This window comes from Heterocephalus glaber, unplaced genomic scaffold (genome assembly GCF_053883595.1).
Source record: "Heterocephalus glaber isolate CG9 unplaced genomic scaffold, H.glaber_assembly_v1.0 deba00001733, whole genome shotgun sequence".
In the NCBI taxonomy this organism is placed as follows: Eukaryota; Metazoa; Chordata; class Mammalia; order Rodentia; family Bathyergidae; genus Heterocephalus; species Heterocephalus glaber.
This window is the reverse complement of record NW_028258444.1, coordinates 20,099,785-20,120,469: the sequence shown is the minus strand read 5'-3', so window position 1 is coordinate 20,120,469 and position 20,685 is coordinate 20,099,785. Positions and strand designations below refer to the sequence as shown.

General features: G+C 38.0%; 1 protein-coding gene and 1 pseudogene across 1 annotated transcript; one reads left to right on the top strand and one right to left on the bottom strand.

The window, feature by feature from the left end:
• Positions 1–238: 238 nt before the first annotated feature.
• On the bottom strand, positions 239–20,151 carry Higd1c (HIG1 hypoxia inducible domain family member 1C). The gene is made up of 3 exons (XM_021243071.2): positions 20,047–20,151; positions 11,650–11,784; positions 239–467 (listed from the first exon to the last, which is right to left on the bottom strand). Exons 1-3 carry the CDS (start codon positions 20,138–20,140, stop codon positions 403–405), a joined length of 294 nt encoding a protein of 97 aa, XP_021098730.1. The 5' UTR covers positions 20,141–20,151; the 3' UTR covers positions 239–402.
• On the top strand, positions 8,788–9,576 carry LOC101725623 (large ribosomal subunit protein eL6 pseudogene; annotated as a pseudogene).
• Positions 20,152–20,685: the final 534 nt, after the last annotated feature.

Here is a 20,685-nt window from a genome sequence, read left to right as displayed (position 1 = left end):
CGATATGGACTATTTTCTGCCAACTAGAAAGTAAAAATTTAGTCATGGGTCTGGGGATATGACTTAGCCTAGTAGAAAATTTGCCTAACATTCTTGATGCCCTGGGTTCAACACCAGCTCCACACGGGGTGGGGGTTGTGGGGAGACACAGCAAGAGCCAGAACCAGACAGAGACAGAGAGAAATTGATTTAAGTCCCAAGGAGAAATTAACAAGAGATATTTTATTTCTGAGTTGATCATGAGTATTGATTTGGAAATCAACTTTTGATAACATTAAGACTTAATATACAAAGAATTCTGTCTGATACTTCTGCAGTAAAGTTGCTACATAATGAAAATTCATTCTTCAACCTAAATAGTTTTCAGAAGCCTCTCATCTTTCTTGTTTCCAGCACATAGCTTCATTTTTTGGACACATCGAAGAATCGAGGTCTAATGTAATCCTTATACATAGAATAGAGAACACCTAGAAAGAGAAAGATGTACATCAATAGACTTTCCATGGGATACAAACAGTGAATGTTTTCCTACTTGTATTTTTCTGAGATTAGCCCACAATTTTTTTTGTATTAAATTCTTTTATTGGTACATTGTAGGTATACAACACAAATACATTTCTCATTGGGAATTGTACCTTTACATAATGCATCTTGGTTCTTATTTTTTCCCCATTCCTAGCCCTCCCTTGACGCCCTCCACTCTTCCCTATTTACAAAGACTTTATTTCCATTTTTTCCATTTCTCATCATTTTTTCCTTTCCCTTCTTTCCTTTCCCCTGCCCCTCCCACTACCCCTACCCCTTTGGACCTTTTCTTCCTATTTTACATTATCGATTATTCATTCTAATCATTGGTACATTGTAGGTATACAACATAATGACATTCATCATTGGAAATTTGCACCTTTCCATAGTCTCTCTTGGTTCTTATTTTTCACCCTTGCCCAGCCCTCCCTTCAACCCCTCCAGTCCTCCCTATTTACAAAGATTTTGTTCCTATTTTTCCATTTTCTCATATTAATCCCATTCCCTTCTATCCTTTCCCCTAGCCCTCCCACTTCCTTCCCCTTTGCCCCTTTTCTTCCTATTTCACATTACCTATTATACATTTAGTCCTTATTTACACTTTCAGTTTCTCACACCAGAGAAACTATTCGGTATTTACACATCTGTGTCCTATTTATTTCACTTAAGAGTATTCCCTCAATGTGCATCCACTTAGCTATAAATGTCTCTAATTTCTCATTTTTTATGGCTGAGTAGTACTCCATTTTATTAAAAAAACCCACATTTTCTTTATCCAGTCTCCAGTTGATGGGCATTTGGGCTGTTTCCAAGTTTTAGCTATTACAAACTGTGCTGCTATGAACATGGGTGCACGTATATCACTGTGGTATGATTCTTTTAACTCTTTGGGGAAGATCCCCAGCAGGGGAATAGCGGGGTCAAATGGGACTTCCAGTCCTAGTTCTTTGAGGTATCTCCATACTGATTTCCACAGTGGTTGCACCAGTCTACACTCCCACCAGCAGTAGAGCAGGGTTCCTCTTTCCCCACAGCCCCGCCAGCATTTGTTATTGGTTGATTTCATGATAGCAGCCATTCTTTCTGGAGTGAAGTGGAATCTCAGCGTTGTTTTCATTTGCATCTCTCGAATGACCAGTGATGTTGAGCATTTTTTCATGTATTTATTTAGCCCACAATTTTAAAATAAAGAAACACACAGAAGACTTCTTTTACTATGTTTTGGGTTAGACCATACAAATGGCCCCAGAAGTAAATAAATCAACAAAAACCCCTTAGTAGTCCTGTACAATCAGTATTGTTATGAATTTATGGTGTTACCACCTAGAAGTTTGCACTTTACAATATTGGTGAAATACAAGCAAATTTGACCAGATATTAAGATTACAAACAGTAGTCATATCAATTCAGCAAACATTTATTCAATGTCTCTTTGTGTTTAGTACCAGGAAAATGAAAGTGAATGGATCTAATCCCCCTTCTAGGGATTTACAAACTAGAGGGTAAATTAGCTGTGAGTTTAGGCAGATGTTGTCTGTGACTTCCACAAAATCCTAGGGCCAAGCTGAAAGAGACAGGCAGCTGGGGGAGCTAAGCTGAAAAAAGGGGAGATGCTTCTGTTAGCAAATGCTCACTCCCAAAAGCAAGTTGAGGAGCCACAGACTTAAGCTGTAACTGATACCCACTTCCCATCCTCACTTGATCTCAGTGGCCAAGGCATCAGCCATCTATGGCTGTCTAAACCAGATCCTTCACTTTTCTTTTGAATTCTTTCTGAGACTGGTTGTTCTATTTTTTTTTTTTTTTTTTTTTTTTTTTATTGGTACTGGGGATCAAACTCGGGACCTTGCACTTGAGAGGCAGGCAGTGGAACCACTGAGCTAAATCCCTGGCCCTACTTGTTACTATTTTCATAGAATGAAGAGGGTAGAAGATCATTAAGTTATACTCATATCTCCAAGTCATGGCAAATTGAGGCAGAAGTCTGAATAATTTCCTAATGAAACAATATTTTAACTAAAGTTGTATATAAGATTCAAGCATCAAATTTTAAGAATTTGAATTATTGTATCTATGGAAATAATATTCTCAGATTCAGAGGGAATTCTAGGACTCATTACCCTATCATTTGGCTTATTAGACACAGATAATTGTTACCTCTTATCTATCTCCTAACTGTTGCTGTTCCCTGAAGTTATGATCTCCACTTTTTTCCTGTCTCATTCATACCCATTGCTTCCCTGGTAAGCAAGTTAGATTTCCTTCTGAGTGGGGAGCCCATGTATTTACTATTGTATCAGTGGCATTTCTACATCCCATATGTAGGCAATACTCAACTTTTAAATTGTACATAAATAAACGTGTTGAGCATACTCTGACTTGCACATTAATTTTTAAACAATAAAATATACTATGGTCAGTCCATCTGTTAGTAAAACTTTTTATTACATTTATTTTCATTTGGTATTGAGACTTAGTTTCACTGGCCTTGCATTTCTGGCCTCAAGCAGTCCTGCCGCCTCAGCCTCCAAAGTAGCTTGGATTATAGGCCTGGGCAACTGTGCCTGGCTAGCTTTTTTATTTTTATGACAGAATATTTTCTTTCCATACCTCTATAGATCTCCTTATGTATGGAGTGTGAGTACTCTAATTTGGAGACATCTTCCGTGGGAATTTCAATCAATACAGTATAAAATTAAGAATTCAGACCTGGAGATTTCCTGTGTGATAATGAATAAATGACTTTTCCTCTTAAGCCTCAGTAAAATGGTATAACTGCAGTTGCCTTAGGGGATAGATTTGTGTTGTGTAATAAAGGCTTTGTCTGGACTGACGGTGTAGCTCAGTGATAGAGCCTAGCACGTGCAAGGACCTGAGTTCAATCCACAGCATTGTAATTAAATGAATAAATAAGTTACTGGTCTTTATCCTGGATTCTTTTTTTTTTTGGTACCAGGGATCAAACTCGGGACCTTGCGCTTGTGAGGCAGGCACTGGAACCACTGAGTTAAATCCCCAGCCCCTGGATTCTTTAAAAATGTATAGAATTTCCAGAGTAATAGCAGTGTCTTTGATATTCATGAGCATCTTGGATCATACCAGAGCTCATGCTGATGAAAGTGAAGCTGGCATCTGAAGTGTGAGCAGTGTTGTCAGGGTCCATGTGCCTGAACTTGTGGGATTGACGTGGGCAGCTCCAGTAGTGTCAATATTGAACTACTTTATATATATATATATATATTTTTTTTTTTTTTGGTACCGGGGACCAAACTCGGGTCCTTGCGCTTGCAAGGCAGGTGGCAGAACCACTGAGCTAAATCCCCAGCCCTTACTTATTATATTTAAATATATTAAATTTAATTATTAAAATTATTTTAAAATTTATTATTTAATATATCAGGTGGTGTCAAAATAGATACTTATTTAAATTAAATGATATAATGATATATAAAGCAGTTAGAGTGGGTGCACATCGTACTCACTAAATATTAGTTTTTCTTGTTTTGTTTAATAAATGCTCATCCTCCACCAAACCTGCTCTTTGATCTTCATTCTCTATATTAGTGAAATGCAAAACCTTCCATCTGTACAAGCCAAACACTTGGAGACCATTTTTGATCCCTCTTCCTTCCTTTTTCCAGTCACTTGGTAACCAAGTCCTCAGTATTTCTGGAATCCATCTCTTCTCTGCTTTTACTGCCACTGTCTTAATTCAGATCTAATTCATAGTCTAAGTGGTTTTAACTATTTTTGTTTACTTCTCCTTTGTAAGTCACCTTTAAGCATTTTCTCTTTCTTTTTTTCTTTTTTGTTTGTTTTTTAAGTTAGAGTCTTGCTTAGTAGCTGGTCTTGAGCTCACTATGTATCGTAGGCTAGCCTTGAACTAGTGGCAATCTTCCTGCCTCGGCTTTCTGAGGGCTGGGATCACAGGCTGTGTGCCACCACACCCAGCTTTTTCCTCTTTCTCTTCAACTTTGTTTTCCATGGTGAAACACATGGAGAATTGCATATAAAATTTGAATGACAAAATTAACAAATAGTCGTAGAGTAGACACATGAAATTACTAATGTTCAATAGACAGACTGTAGCAGGCATCTTAGAAGCCTTCTAAGTTTCTTTGCTGACCACAGCCCCTCCTCTTTTCCAGAGTTAGCCACTATTCTGGGTTTTAGGGTAATCTTTTTCTTCCTTGACTTGATAGTTTAACCATCTGTTAATCCAACAGCTTTATACTGCCTGTTCGGATCTTTCTGCAAAGTAAGCATCATTCTAAATCACCAATCTGACAGGTGCTGTCATAGCTTCTACACATGGTCCTCTATCTGCTGCCTTAGCTTGCTATTGCTGGGCAGCAGCCAGGTCCACATCTCCAGGTCTTTCTGGATCTTCTTCAGCTTCAAGGGGTCCTCGACCTGCTATTGTCTAGCTCTGTGATGTAGCGAGCATTCCAGGTTCATGTCTCCCACGAAGGGAGGAAGAGAGACTGATTCAGGTTTCCATCTGCCTTTTTGGGTTTCAGCTTGTCCTTGCAAATTTCAGTTTGTCTTTCTTTTCCAAGTATTGCACTGCTGACGTTGAGGCCTCAGTATTAGAAATATGAGCAGCAGCTTCATATGACTGTTTGGCTATTGCCCAACATTGTTTAAGGTCATGTCTCTATAATAAATCCACTTTTATATATCACACTGGTAGTTTTTCTTCCTGACTGGAACTTGGCTGATCCAGAATGTGGTTTGGATAGGAACAGAACCATGAGGATTGGTGAGCTGTATTGGCTCTGGGCTACCTGGAATTTTTTTAAAAATCTGATTACATTTAGAGGCATAAATGACCCTTTTTCAGTGATGAAGAGGATACTTAGAGCCATGGCACACAGTAGCAAAACATTACCACATGTAGATATTTTAATCAAGTGCCTATAGAAAGCCAGATTTGGGGTAATCAGATATTTATTGCTGGAGAACATTTGGTGGAAATAAGGAATATAATAAGTTTGATGCTGCTAACTATGCTGCAGAATTTGGGGAAAGAAAATAAAGGGCCCAGGATTTAATTTCTAGCCTAAGTCTCATGAGGTGACTGAAGCCTTTATGACTTCCCAAAAAGAAACTGAGCTCCTGTAGCCATGAAGCTACTATTTTTTGAAAACCACACACAGGGTCTCATTTATCAAGTAGCTAATCACAACACAAATTCAGCTTACAATTTTACAAAGTCTCTTATGCTAAAGTTACAGGATTGCTTTGGAGAAAGCAGAACCTTAAATATTGGGATGGGGACTTCTGGACAGATGTCAATGAAATGGGTCCCTGAACCCATGCGTTTTACCAAGACTCCTTTGCCAGAAGAAGCAGCCCTTCTTTCCTCATTGAAGAATAACTGAAACTGGAACTAAAAAGTAACCTCCATTCAATGAAGGTGAAATACTAAAATTTCCTTGGTAAACCTATAATTGTCATCCAGGGTAATTTTGTTCTTAAGGGAAATCTGGTAATGTCTGGAGATATTTTCGTTTGACACACTGGGTGGAAGGTAGGAGAGAATTCCTCTGGCATCTAGAATGTAGAGACCTGAGATGCTACCAAATATCCTGAGATGCTACTAAATATCCTGCAATGCCCAGGGTAGCCATCTCAGAAAAAGAATAATCTAGCCCTAAGTGTCATTAGTGTCAAGTCCAAGAAACTGCCATAGAGGTAGATGTCCGAAGGATGAGGGAGACTGGAACGTGAGAGTGAATGTGTCCTGCTTATTCGGTCCCTGTGTGTAGAAACTCCCTTCACCAAGGTTGTCAGAAATGCATTTTTGAAGGTAGTCCTGGCATCCTTCCTAAGTTCTGTGGTAATTGTTCTCTGACTCATAAATGAGTGTGAACTGCTGGGGTCCCTGAATTCATGGGTTTAATGAGATCCTGGTGTTATAGGGGTCAAATGGCAGCACTTAATTGCCAAAGACAAGAAAGGTTTGGTTATAGCAATGGGATGCAGTGAGTAAACAGTATTCTGACTAGTCCAAGCTACTAGATTTGGCAGGGGGGTGGGTACTGCAGATTGAATTCACGGCCTGTGCACTGAGCTACATTCCACACGCCCCACCTTTTGTTTTGAGACAGGGTCTTACTAGGTAGTTGAGACTGGCCTGGAACTGACTAGGTAGCCCAGGCTGACCTCAGACTCACAGAGATCCTCCTGCCTCAGCCTCTTGGGTGTTGGGATTACAGGTGTGAGCCACCACAACTGGCCATCCTAACCCCTTTTATAAATTCCTATTTTGAGACAGGGTCTCCCTAAGTCACTAAATTGCCCAGGCTGGGCTCAAACTTGCAATCTTCCTGCCTCAGCTTCCCAGAATGCCAGGATTACAGATGTGTGCCCCATACCTGCTTTACACAGATCTTTGGCACTGGCTAATTGATTGTGGTGTCCTTAACATTGAAAGTAATGGGCAGCATATAAGCAGAAAGCAAAGGCTCATTTGAACCCTCACAGCAGAGGTCTGTGATCCCTGGACCATTTCCTAGATTTAAAACATTACACAGATTCATGGTACCTTAAGTGAGGAAGGGGCCAGGTCTCGTAAAGGAAAGACACAGTTACATAGGCTCCACCCCCAAATGTATATGACATACATTTGCATGTACACATGCACTATAAATCCTTTTCTAGGCTTTCCCAAAGGGATCTGCAGCCAATTACCAGGGAACTTACATACCAAGGAAGGGAAAAAATCAAATTTATGGGGAAGTTTTGAATTTTGATTCAGAATTGACACTGAGTCTTATTTGGGTAGAATTAGTGTAGTGTGCCAGTCACAGTAGGGATCTATAAAAGCAGGTAGTCAGTGATGTTTCCCATAGACAAACTCAGCCTGTTAAAACTCTGGCACTGGTCTCCTGACCGGTGGAGTAAGGGCTGTTACAATAAAACCAAGTGAATGCCATGTGGCTCAATAGGATCAGCCTCACTCAAAGATGGATAAAGACACTTTATATAATCTTTTAGGAGTTTTTAATTACCTAAGAGATAGCTGATTTTGCTGTAGATTATTTGGAAGCTAAGTGTGATTAAAAGAGGATGCCAAGTGGACAAGGGCTGGACAGTGGTGGGCGTGTATTGTGAGAACTGAGCTAACCTGTAACCATGCTTTCCAGAATTCTTCTGCCTTTATTCTCCAGTGAGTGCACAAGAGGCATTTTGGTGTAACTTAGAAAGCAGAAATGACGCAGTGGTCAAATTCTTTTTAGGCCCAGAGTGCACCATTGCAGCACATTTTTGTTCCCCCATTAGCCCATCTAGTTGGCATGGGGCAGCAGTCAAGAGCCACTAAGGCTCCTGCTGAATTTTCTTCTTCACTTTCTCTGACTTTCTGGCCAGGATCATGTTTAGCTCCAGAATGAAGGACATTGTCACATATTCAGAGGTGGGAAATGGTTTTAAATGCACAGGAAGCTTTCTCTGCCTGTGGATGCTGCTGAAGAGGCACGGTTAAGACCTCTCTTCCCACTGCTGCCAGTCTCCCAGGGAGCCTGAACACTGGCAGACACTCTTCCTCAGACTGCCAAGCTTTTAACAAATGATGAGAGTCATTGGAAAACAAAGCATAGTGGGAGAGGAGAGCCAGAGAAATTACAAGTTACAGTAGACTCATGAACTCAGCCAGAATGGTGGTGGCAGGGCCTGGCTGCTACAAAGAAGACATATTTTTGACAATACATGTATGGGCAAAAGAACCTCAAGGACTGTATTTATGACTAATTGTGCAACAGGTTATTTTTGTTTCTGTTCTATGGAAAGTGTGAAGCATCCAGACAGAAGGTTTTAAATGTAATTTTTTTTGCACCCATGCTGTTGATTGCTAGATGTCATAGTCTGATCGTGACTGAATGAATATCTCTTTTTAAAATATACTATGTAAAGTTAGTTTACTGCAAAGCCATCTTGGTAAACTTGTGCTACATTGTGAACTTTAAGTTCCTTCAGGTGATGTCAGGTTCCATATGAAATTTATTTGCAACTATTCGGGTGAGAAGTCCTTGTCCTTAGAAGCTTTGGTGTAGTTGAAGTAACAGTTACTGTTGTGAACTTCTGTGTCCTTCATCATTGGAAGGGTCACACAAACATAGTTATGAAATTATTCAGTTATAGAAATGATTGTTGGTACATCCTATGCAATGTTTAAATCAAATAGCTTTCCCATCTTGCAAGATAGCAGACAAAAAAGCTGAGAAGCTCAATACTAAACAGGAGAAACCTGAAGCCAAGAAGGCTGATGCCACTGGTATGGTTAAAAAGGATAATGTGAAGAAGGCTAAAAAATCCAAGAAGGGGCAGCCCCACTGCAGCTGAAAGAAACCCTGTCCTGGTAAAGGAATTGGTAGATACTCCCTCTCTGGTACGTATTCCAGAAAGGGTTTGTACAAGAAGAAGTACTCAGCTGCTAAATCCAAGGTTGAGAAGAAAAAGAAGGAGAAGGTTCTTGCTACTGTCACAAAACCAGTTGCTTGAACTTTGAAAAATGCCTAGATACTACCCTACTGAAGATGTGCCCTGAAAACTGTTGAGCCATGGCAAAAAACCCCTTCAGTCTGCAAGAGAGGAAACTGTGAGCTAGCGTCACTCCCAGAACCGTCTTGATCATCCTCACTGGGTGCCAACGAGACAAGAGATTGGTTTTCCTGAAGCAGCTGGCCAGTGGCTTGCTACTTGTGACTGGGCCCCTTACCCTTAGTCGAGTTCCTCTGCGAAGAACACACCAGAAATTTGTCAATGCCACCTCCACAAAAATTGATATCAGCAACGTGAAAATCCCCAAACACCTCACTGCTGCTTACTTCAAGAAGAAGCTGCAGAAGCCCAGACCCCAGGAGGGTGAGATCTTCTACACCGAGAGAGGGAGAGAGATGCCAGATTTCAGAGCAGCGCAAGGTTGATCTGAAAGCGGTGGACTTGCAGATTTTACCAAAAATCAAAGCTGTTCCTCAGCTCTGGGGCTACATGAGATCCCTTTTTACTCTGACAAATGGAATGTACCCTCACAAATTGGTGTTCTGAATTTCTACTAAGAACCTATTTAAATAACTAATATGTTGAAAAAAATATTTAAATTGAATAATGGTACCAGATAAAATGATAGATAAGGATGAAGCTTGTGGTATCACCTCATTATCATGTGTAACCAATAAATAACTTAATTTTCTTAAAAATGAAACCCACCAGGCTGGGCATGGTGGCACATACCTATAATCTCAGTACTCGGGAGGCTGAGGCAGGAGGAGGACTGCAAGTTTGAGGCCAGGCTGAACTACATAGCAAGAGTCTGTCTAAAATAAGTAAATAAATAAGTGAAGAAGAAGAGAGAAAAGAAAAAAGAAACTGCCAGAGTTCCAGTCTGTCCTGTATATTGATTGTAGCTCACCCTTGCTGGTTCTTTATTTTCCTTGCTTCTCCCTCTTTACATCCATCTTTCCTTCCTACTTGCTTGTCCTGCCCATTTCAGCCCTCACTCCAGAGTCGTAAGCAAGAACCTCATAATACCTAAACCCAAAGACTTATTTTAAATTCTTTTCTAAATATTACTACCAGTTCTTTTGTTTCTCTCATCTAACAGTGATTGATTTACCTGCCATAACAAACTATGGAGAGTTCCACTAACACACCATGCTTCTGTGCCTTTTCTTTTTTCTTTCCTAGAATCCTGACCTTCTTGGCCTGGTTACTGATTCTTCCACAATCTTGGCTCATCACACAGCTAACATGCTTAAGCAGCCTCCCTGACCTCCCAGCCCTAGTTAAAACCATGGTCTGTGCTGTCCTTGTGCTTCCATAGCAATCATGCTACCTCTGCAACAATTCGGTGACTTCACATCCTCTTCTGGTTCTCTATGCCTAAGGAAACCAAAATATTTGAGGGTAAAGACTGACTCTTACCTTTATTTCTCTGGACCAACACATAGTGTCTGGCACATAGGAGATCTTCATTAAATGTTTGCTGAATGGGCTAGGGATTTAGCTCAGTGACACCACACCTGCTTTGCAAGTGCAAGATCCTGAATTTGATCCCCGGTACCACACACATAAAAAGTTTGCTGAACGATGAGAATGAGAACTGTAACTTCTGAGTAAGGCTTCTTGTTGTATTTGGTTCAAGACATAAATGTCACAACTCATAGGAATAAGAGATGTTATTACCTTATGACCCCAGTGTACAAGCCCCCTACCCATCATTCCATACTCTTTGAGTTACTTCTAGGCACTCTGCACAGCCTGAAGAGAGGCTATTGACACTGGGATTTGTTCTCATTAATGCAGATTTTAAAATTTAGAGAATTTAGATCCCAAAGTAGAATTCTTTTTAGGTTTATCTAATTGAATAGCTAATAGATTTAGCCTTGGTATAAACCTAATTAAGCACAATGATTTATTTTACTCCTGTTCTTTAGATCTGACTGTGGAGATGTTACTTGCTTTATGGATTAATTTTTAAAACAAGATTTGAAAAAAAGGAGCTAGGCGTGGGGCTGTATACCTGTAATCCTAGCACTCTGGGAGGCTGAGGCAGAAGGATTGCAAGTTGAAGCTCAGCTTGGGCAACTTAGAAACTTAGTGAGACCTTGTCTTAAAATAAAAATTTAGAAAGGGCTGGGGATATAGCTTAGTACAAAGGCCAGTATCACAAGCCAAACAAACAACCACAGATTTACCCATTGCTCAAACTTGATATAAAAGGAAAATAAGGCTGTTGAGATCTGTGGGGGTCTGAAAATGTCCTTCTTCCCAGTTAAACTACTTTAATAACTGTATCTACTGTTCAGTAGGCGGAGTAATGTAACCACTGCTCATATAGAGTTACAGAGGTGTATAGGTATACTTCTTCAGTATTGAGGATACCAACATATCCCTCCAGTTCTCTACAAGGGGCTTTGTTAGTTTTTGTAAGGTTTTGTTAGCTTAAAATGCTAAGAAATTAAGCCCATAACTGGGCAGCAACATCAAGTGTGCAGCAGTTTTTCTTACCCCTCCCCCATTTTATCATCTTAACGCAATATTCATCTTCTACAAATGAATAGAATAAATGAAACTACTCTCCAAGACAGCTGAGCATAAAATCCACATGAAGAAGTTCACCTAAAGTCATAGCTCCTACAACAAATCCTTGGGCAGCAACTCGCATGTGAAGAAGGTGAAGGGACATTTTCTGATCTCTTCTGCACTTTAACTTGTAAAGCCCATAGGACACCACGGTCACGAAGCCCGCTACACCTGTGAATTTTAAAAGTGCAAATTAGAAAAATAGCAGGAAAGAATTCTCAAGAGCCTAGAGAATTAAGGAAAGATTGTGTAAAGCATGAGTATTTTGAAGATAAGCAGGCAAGATGCAGGTTGATATCCGGATATCCTGTATCCAAAATGCTTAGGACCAAAGGCGTGGATTCCATAGTTTTTCAGGCTTTTGAATATTTGCATATATATAATGAGATATCTTGGGGATGAGAACCAAGTCTTAACACAAAATTCATTTATATTTCACATAGACCTTATTCACACTGGCTGAAGGTAATATTAGTCAAATTTTAAAATTTTATTTCATTATTGCAATAGATTGTATTTAAAGTAATACATCTATGGATGAATTTTTTTTTGTAGTATTAGGGGTTGAACTCAGGGCCTTTTATATGCTAGGCAAGTGTTTTACCATGTTCTGTCATTCAGCTACACCCCCAGCCTGCAAATAATTCTTAAATTATATGTTTCAGATTTAATCAATATCATAAAAATACCTTGGGAGCAGTGGCACCCACAGATTTTAACTACATGATTATTTATGTGCCCCTTTTTCTTTCTCTTTTATTTTCTGAATATCCTTTTCTAGATATGCTTCAAGGTGGAATTATTCTCCTCATATTTTGTCCTCTGTTCTTTAGGCATCAAGACCAGGCCAGGCTTCTTTTAATTCAAACACCCTGTTACAAAGATTTTCAGAAAGCCTTCTTGTAGCTTCTTTGGCGTCTTCATCCTAGCATATTGTATCATCTCACATTAACTATAGTTTATGAATCTTGCATTTTAATAGTATTGCTAGTTTTTATTAGTGTGTTTGCAATACATAATAAATATGTTTGGGTGAATTGGTCCATGTATATAACATATCATGATCATTTTTCAATCCCTTCTTCTGCCTTTCCCCTCTTCCCTCCCCCAATCCCCTTCCCCATTTCCAAAAAGTCTGCCTTCTTGTTTCCTGGCATTTCTCCTTTATTATATTTATTTATTTATATTCTAGATTTCTCATGTAAGAGAAACCATGTGATATTTAACTTTCTGCATCTGATGTATTTCACTTAACATTATGGTATTAAGTTCCAATAATTTTCCTGCAAATGACATGATTTCATTTTTCTTTATGGCTAAATAATATTACATTGTTTATAATACCACATTTTCTTTATCCATTGATCTGTTGATGGGCATTGAGGCTGTTTCCAAAGTTTAGGTATTGTGAATTAGGCTGCTACAAATACGAGTACGCCTGTATCACAACAGTATGATGTCTTTTAATTTGGGGGGGAATATATCCAGGAGATGTATATCTGGATCAAATGGAATTTCTATTTAGTTTTTTGAGGAATGTCCATACTGATTTCCATAGTGATTGTAATAATTTACATGCCTACCAGAAATGTAAGGATTCCTTTTCCCCCACATCTTTGCTAGCAGTGCTTTCTGGGTTCTTGATGATAGCCATTCTCACTGGAGTAAGAATATCAGTGATGTTTGTTTTTTTTTGTGGTACTTGAGTTCAGACCCAGTGGTGCTCCTTCCACTTAGCTACATATCCAGCCTTTAAAAAAATTTTTATTTTGAGATAGTGTCTTGCTAGTACAGTCACCTAAATTGCTCAGGCTAGGCTTGAATTTACAACTCTCCAGTCTCAGCCTCCCAGAGTACTGGGTTTATAGGTGTGTGCCATCACGCCCAGCTTCAGTGTTGTTTTGATTTGCATTTCCCTAATGGCTAAAGGTGATACTCATTTTTTCATGTATTTATTGGCCATTTGTATTTCCTCTTTTAAGAAGAGTCTAGTTGGTTCATTAGCCATTTTTTTTTTTGGTACCGGGGATTGAACTCACGTCCTTGCGCTTGCGCTTGCGCAGCAGGCGGCGAAACCACCCAGCTAAATCCTAGGCCCTATTTGCCAATTTTTTGATTGGGTCATTTTTTTTTGGGATTTGAATTCTTTGTATATTCTAGATATTAGTTCTGTATTAGAAGAGGAGCTGGCAAAAAATTTTTTCCCATTCTGTGTGTCATCTTTTCACTCTATTGATTCCTTTGCTGTGTAGAAGCTTTTTTTGGTACAGGGGATTGAACTCAGGTCCTTGCGCTTGCGCAGCAGGCAGTGAAACCACTGAGCTAAATCCCTGGCCTGCTGTATAGAAGCTTTTTAATTTTTGACTTTTTTTTTTTTTTTTTGGTACTGGGGATCGAAAATTTTTGACTCTTAACATTTTTTCCTATGCTATTGGAGTTCTGTTCAGGAACTTCTTGCCTATACCACTGGCTTCAAGTGTTTTCCTTATGTTATCTTCTAGCAGTTTCAAAGTTTCTGTTTTTATTTATAGATCTTTGATCCATTTTTATTTGATTTTAGTACAGGATGAGAAAGATCTACTTAAATCTTCTGCACATGAATACTCAGTTTCCCAGAACTGTTCATTAAAGAGGCCAACTTTTCTCCAACATATGTTTTTGGTCCCTTTGTCAAAAAATCAGATGGCTGAAGGTAGATGAGGTTGTTTCTGTGCCTTTTGTTTTATTTCATTGGTCTACATGGCTATTTTGTGCTGGCATCATGCTATTTTTGTTACTCTATCTTTGTAGTATCATTTGAAATCTATAATTGTGATGCTTCCCATTCTGCTCTTTTTCCTCATGATTGCTTTGGCTATTGTGGCTCTCTTCTATTTCCATATACATTTTGGGGTATTTTTCTAGTTTTATGAAGAATATTGTTGGTATTTTAATAGGTATTGCATTAAATCTAATCTACAGATCAGTTTTGGTAATATGGCCATTTAAACAATATCAATTCCACCTTTCCAGGAACAGGGATGCCTTTCAAACATTTTCTAGTATCTTCTTCAATTTCTTTCTTCAGAGTTCTGAGTTCTCATTATGGAGTTTATTCATCTCCTTGGTTATGTTTATTCCTAGGTATTTAATTTTTTTGCAGCTATTGTGAATGGAATTGTTTCTCTAATATCTTTCTCAGTAGGTTCATTATAGGTATACAGGAATGCTATTGATTTTTGTACGCTGATTTTGTATCCTGGGTATTATTTTTGAAAACCATCTACCATTGACTTGATGCTGCAATAACAAGGCTGCTTACCATTTGGCCCTGATGGCTTATACAGTATTTAGTGTAGGCTACATATTTAGTATTAGCACATCTGTGGGTTTTTTTCTTTCTTTCTTAAGACAAGGTCTTGCCCCGAAGCCTCCCAAGTGCTGGGATTTCAGGTGTGTCCAAGCAAGCTCGGCTGCACCTGTGCCTTGACTGCAACCTTTTTTACATGACCATAAGGGTAGATTTTTCCATTTGTAGCATCATGTTGGGCTCAAAAACGTTAGGATTTTGTAATATTTTAGATTTTTGAATTAGGGATACTCAGCTTATACCAAAGGATATTTTTTAAAGAACCAGACTGGATTTGATGTACTGAATTTTAAAATGTGTCATTAACATTCTTGGACCCATAATTCCAGTTTTGACTTTTCTCAGAAATACCTGAGTCATATATAAAATAATCATGTAATATAATATAGTAACTTGTGTAGTTGTAATTTTCCTGAGGCAAGATGTTGATTTTTGCACTGTAAGGCTGTTATGGGCAACTAGATAACTTACCCAGTCAGTGAAACATCTCTACATCTGAACCTTCATAACTTTTCTTTTTTTCTTTTTCCAGTACTGGGGATTGAACCCAGGGCCATGTACATGGTAAGCAAGCACTCTACTACCAAGCTACATACCCAGTGCTTTTTAAATTTTATTTTGAGACATGGTCTCACTAAGTTGCTCAGGCTGGTCTTGAACTTATGATCCTCCTGCCTCCACTTCCTGAATAGCTAGGATTACAAGCATATGTCATGATGCCTGGATATCCATAGCTTTTGAGTATGTATCTGGCTTTATTCCTCTCTTCTCATTACCAAATAAGGAGTAAATCTAGCAAAGTGATAAAAACATTGTTTTTCTATAAAAATGACACATTATAGCATGCACAAGGCCCTGGGTCTGATCCTCATCACTGCAAAAAAAATTAGGTGAGACAAGAAGCTTTAATTAGAAAGCTGAAAAGGTATTAATACATAGACAAGAAATATTTGTCTTTGAGGGCCGGGGATTTAGTTCAGTGGTTTCGCCACCTGCTGCACGAGCGCAAGGACCCGAGTTTGATCCCCGGTACCAAAAAAAAAAAAAAAAGAAAAAGAAAAAGAAATATTTGTCTTTGAAAAGAACTGTTACTCTAGAAAAGTCCAGAAACCCATACAAGCACTTCTGTATTCTCCACAAATGTAAATGAGGCAAATATACTATTGTGAAAACCAAGATCCTCTATTATTACCTTTAAAACAGACAACTGATCAACTAAATAGAAATGAAAGAATATTTAAAATACTATGAGAACTTAATTCATGAATAACAAAAATAACTAAATAACTGAAGAAGGAATAATTACTTAATAAATGCCATTAGCACTGTTTGTTATTCAGTAGAACTAACTTGGATTTATATTTTACAACTAACCCTACAAAAAATATTCAGATGAGTCAGTTAAATGCAAAACAAAATTTAAAAAAAACTAGAAAATAGAATAGTATTTGATAACATCTATAAGAGGATAAGGCCAACTTAATAGAAACAAACAAGGATGAAATGCTACATGTTGACATAAGAACAAATGAAACTTTTGCACAATAAAAGTGTGGGTCTAATTTTTGGGTTCTCTATCACATTGATCTGTCTCTCCATTAATGACCATACCATCTTGATTACTATAACTGTAGAATAAGCCTCAGTATCAGATAGAGTGACTCTTTCTACTTCATCCCTTTAAAAAAGATTGTTCCTAGCTATTCTTTTTTTTTTTCTTTGGTGCCGGGAATGGAACTCATGGCCTCGTACTTGCCAGGCAGGTGCTGGGCCACTGAGCTACACCCCCAAACCCTGTTTCTAGCTATTCTAAAACTTGTACCTTTCCATATAAAATTTAGAATAAGCTTGCCTATGTCTGTAAAAACTATACTAGGATTATGATAGGAATTATATTAAATCTGTAGATCAATTTGGGGAGAATCTACTCTACTGTATATTGAGTCCTCTAATCCTTGAACATAGTAGTCTATTTATTTAGGTCTTCTTTGATTTATTTCATTAGCATTCTATAACTTTCAGCCTACATGCTTTGTTAAGTTTATATGTAAGCATTTTATTTTTCTTGGGAAGACTGTAAATATTATATTTTAAATTTCAGATTCCATTGATTTGTTGTTAGTACTGTGTATAGAAATGCAATTGATTTTTTGTGGGATGGGAAGTTTTGATTACATTGGCAAATGCATGCTTCTATAGACGGGTGAGAATATATTCTTTTAGGGTCCATTTAATAAATGGAAATATGAATCAGAGTAAATAACTCCATTTAAATGTGTATTTTATAGGCTGATTGGAGTAAATACAATTAAAATGCAAATGACTGATGCACTACAAACAAATAAAAACATTGGAAAACAATGTAATGATGATGATAAACATGTGGGGAAACTGGAATAATATGAAAGCTTCATAAGTTTGGTCAAATCTTTCTAGAAAGAATCCTAGAAATATATAATAAATGATTATGCTTTCTGATCTGGAAATCCCTTCCTCCCTCCCTTCCTTCCTTTCTTCCTTCCTTCCTCCCTTCCTTCCTCCCTCCCTTCCTCCCCCATCCCTTTTTTTGACAGAGTCTTGTTAAATTGCTCGGACTGACTTTGAATTCTCAGGATTGCAGGTATGTGCTACCACATCTGGTGTCTGACCTGGAAATTCTATTTTTGTGAACATACTGCGAGGAAATAAAATAAAAGAAAATGATACAAAATGCATTTATGGTTATACTGTGTCTGAGGAAAAAAACTAAACAAGTAAAATGGGCCAAACACAAGAAAGCCTGTATAAATATCTTTTAAATTGTAAGACTAGCCAGTATTAATACACATAAATCTACATATAAAGTAAATTAGAGAAGAAAAACTAAATAAACTATCAACACAAATAATAAGTATATAACTATAATGCATACACAGACTTTAATAGTGAATTCTGAATGATATAAATAGATTTTATGTGTTTACCTATTATTTTAAATTTATTTTGCAGTGCTGGGGATTGAACCCAGGGCCTCGAGGATGCTAGGCAAGCACTCTAGCACTGTATAGTACCCCCAGCCCAATAGATCGTATTTATAATGATGAAAATGGTTTGAGATAATTAATTAAAAAGCTTTATAAATTATTCACACAAGAACTCCAACCTGTCAAGGATATCCTATAGATATTGTTAAAATAACAACAGCTAAAAGAACTTTTTTTTTTGGTACCGGCGATCAAACTCAGGTTCTTGCACTTGCAAGGCAGGAGGCAGAACCACTGAGCTAAATCCCCAGCCCTAAAAGAACTATTTGATGATATATATCCAAATTTTATAATTATTTATTTTCTAGCAAAAACATGGCCCCCTTCCCTTAATCAAATCAAGGTTCTGTTCTTAATTAAATTGGTTTGTTTCTTTTGGAGATTAAAGTCAGGACAGATATTAGTCTTCATATTATGTCTCTGTAGTATGTATATAATTGAATTTTGCTAGAAGCACTTTCATCTTTCTACTTTAATCAACCCAAATGTTTTGGGAAACATAATTTAATGTACAACAGGCATAGTGATTAATTTCTGTTCATTACAAGGATCTGTTCAAGTAGCAACAAAGTTCTTATATTGTTTTCCTGGTTTAAAATGCTAAGGGAGATAAATTGTTGCTAAAAATGATTTGCTTCCATTTCTTACGGGTTCTCTTACAAGTCTTTTTGTGGTTTTTTGGGTTTTCTTTTTTGGTACCAGAGATCAAACTCGAGATCTTGCGCTTTCGAGGCAGGCGCCAGAACCACTGAGCCAAATCTCCGGCCCATCTCTTACAAGTCTTAATCAAATTAAGTGAAATCTTTTAAAAGTGCAACTTCTAAGCAGAATATTATTGTGAAGTACAATTGGTTCTTTTTGATATGTGAATAACAATACACAAAATTGCTAGAGTTGGGCCAGGGATGTAGCTCTGTGGTGCCGCTCCTACCAGGCAAGTGCAAGTTCCTGAGTTCCATCCCCGGTACCGGGAAAAAATAATTGCTAGAGTTGTGGTGACAGTGGGTGCATATGACTCATAGTTACTGTGAAGATTTTAGGAATTATATATTCACACTTATGTAAGTAAGACCTAGGTAAATAATTTAAGTTCCTAGATGAAATGAACACAAAGAAAGAAGCATGGCTAGAGTGTACCATAACAATACTCAGGGCAGCTTAAGCATCAAGGGGTGAAGAGAGAGAAAGCTCAGATTTTAAAACATAGTATTGGTGTTTAATTTTTTTTCCAATCCTGGGATCGGACCCAGGAACTCATGCATGGTAGGTAAGCACTCTACCAATGAACTACATCCCCAGTTCAGCTAGATTATTTTTAAAATGCAACTACATATAGTACATGTTGTAAAATGTAAACATATACTAAATATGTGAGAGAGGAGAAAGAAGCCCAGGTTTAATCATAATGCCACTTCTTGAATTCAAAGTTTACTTAGCAATTAGGAAAAGTGCCAGTGAACAGCTAACATTCAAGCTCTCAAATGTACAGGGAAGCCCAGGGTTCCCATCAGAGCTTTACTCTGAGTTGACTCACAGGCCTTTCAATTCTGGGCATCTCTCTTCTGGTGCCACAGAACATGAGAAACAGAAGTTTTTAATGGTTCTCAATAGTAATGGAAGAAACAGAAAAATCTATAAATAGCAGACATAAGCCCTTAAAGGTTAGCGTTACAAACAGACATACATTTCAGCAGTCCTTAACAGACTTTCAGTCCTTAATAGTCCTAAGAATAAACTGTGCTGCTGTTGCCAATACTGAGTCATGGCAGAAAAGTTTAAGTCCTTTCAATCAATTCCATTTGATTGGCTGGAAACGAATAATTTTAGGTAGATGTCTAATGAAATGGATAAAATAGAATAAAATTTGATGCATTAATGAATGATAGGTAACATCATGTATGAGAAACTACTCTGAAAGCCCAATACACATTAATACTTAAAGGAGATTAGCTTTAATTATATGAACAATTCAATTATATGGAGCATTTCAATCCTTAAAAGATCTAGGGTAAGTCATTGCGTCATTACACTTTCCAGTATTCATCCAAGGCTTATACTTACCTACAGGGACAAAGGGTGAGTCTCTGGATTTCCTGATCAGTCTGGATAATTGGCCTTCATCCTCATGTGCTGACCAGTGGTTGCCTGAAGACATTTTTCTCTCTAGTAACACTAGAAGATCAATGTGATTGCTATGAATCATTCAGAAGAATCCATTTACCCTCTCCCAATATACTGCTGGTTATGTACTCTTCTGTCTTAATTTGCTTGGCACGCCTGTCTGCTCAACTGAAATATACAGTTGCCTTCACTTCACTACAGAGTTTATCCCCTCTTGGGTCTCACTATGTAGTCCAGGATGGCCTCAAGCTTACAATTACCCTGCCTCAGCCTCCAGAGTGCCAAGATTATAGGTATGTGCCTCCAAATCTAGCAGAACCCTCTTGTTTTGAGGAGAAGGAATATTAGAGAAAAATGTATACATAGAGAAACTGACAATATAATACCATAAATACAGAGTAACATTTAACAGAGATCATAATTCTGTTACTCAACATCCTTTCACTACATAGCATGAGAACTACAAAGCTTGGGAACCTCAGGACTTCTTCCCAAACACTAAGAACACAGCTTCATTTACAGTGGCAGTGCCAACACAGGCACCAATACCTCCAGGTTTACAGGTGATGGGAGACCACT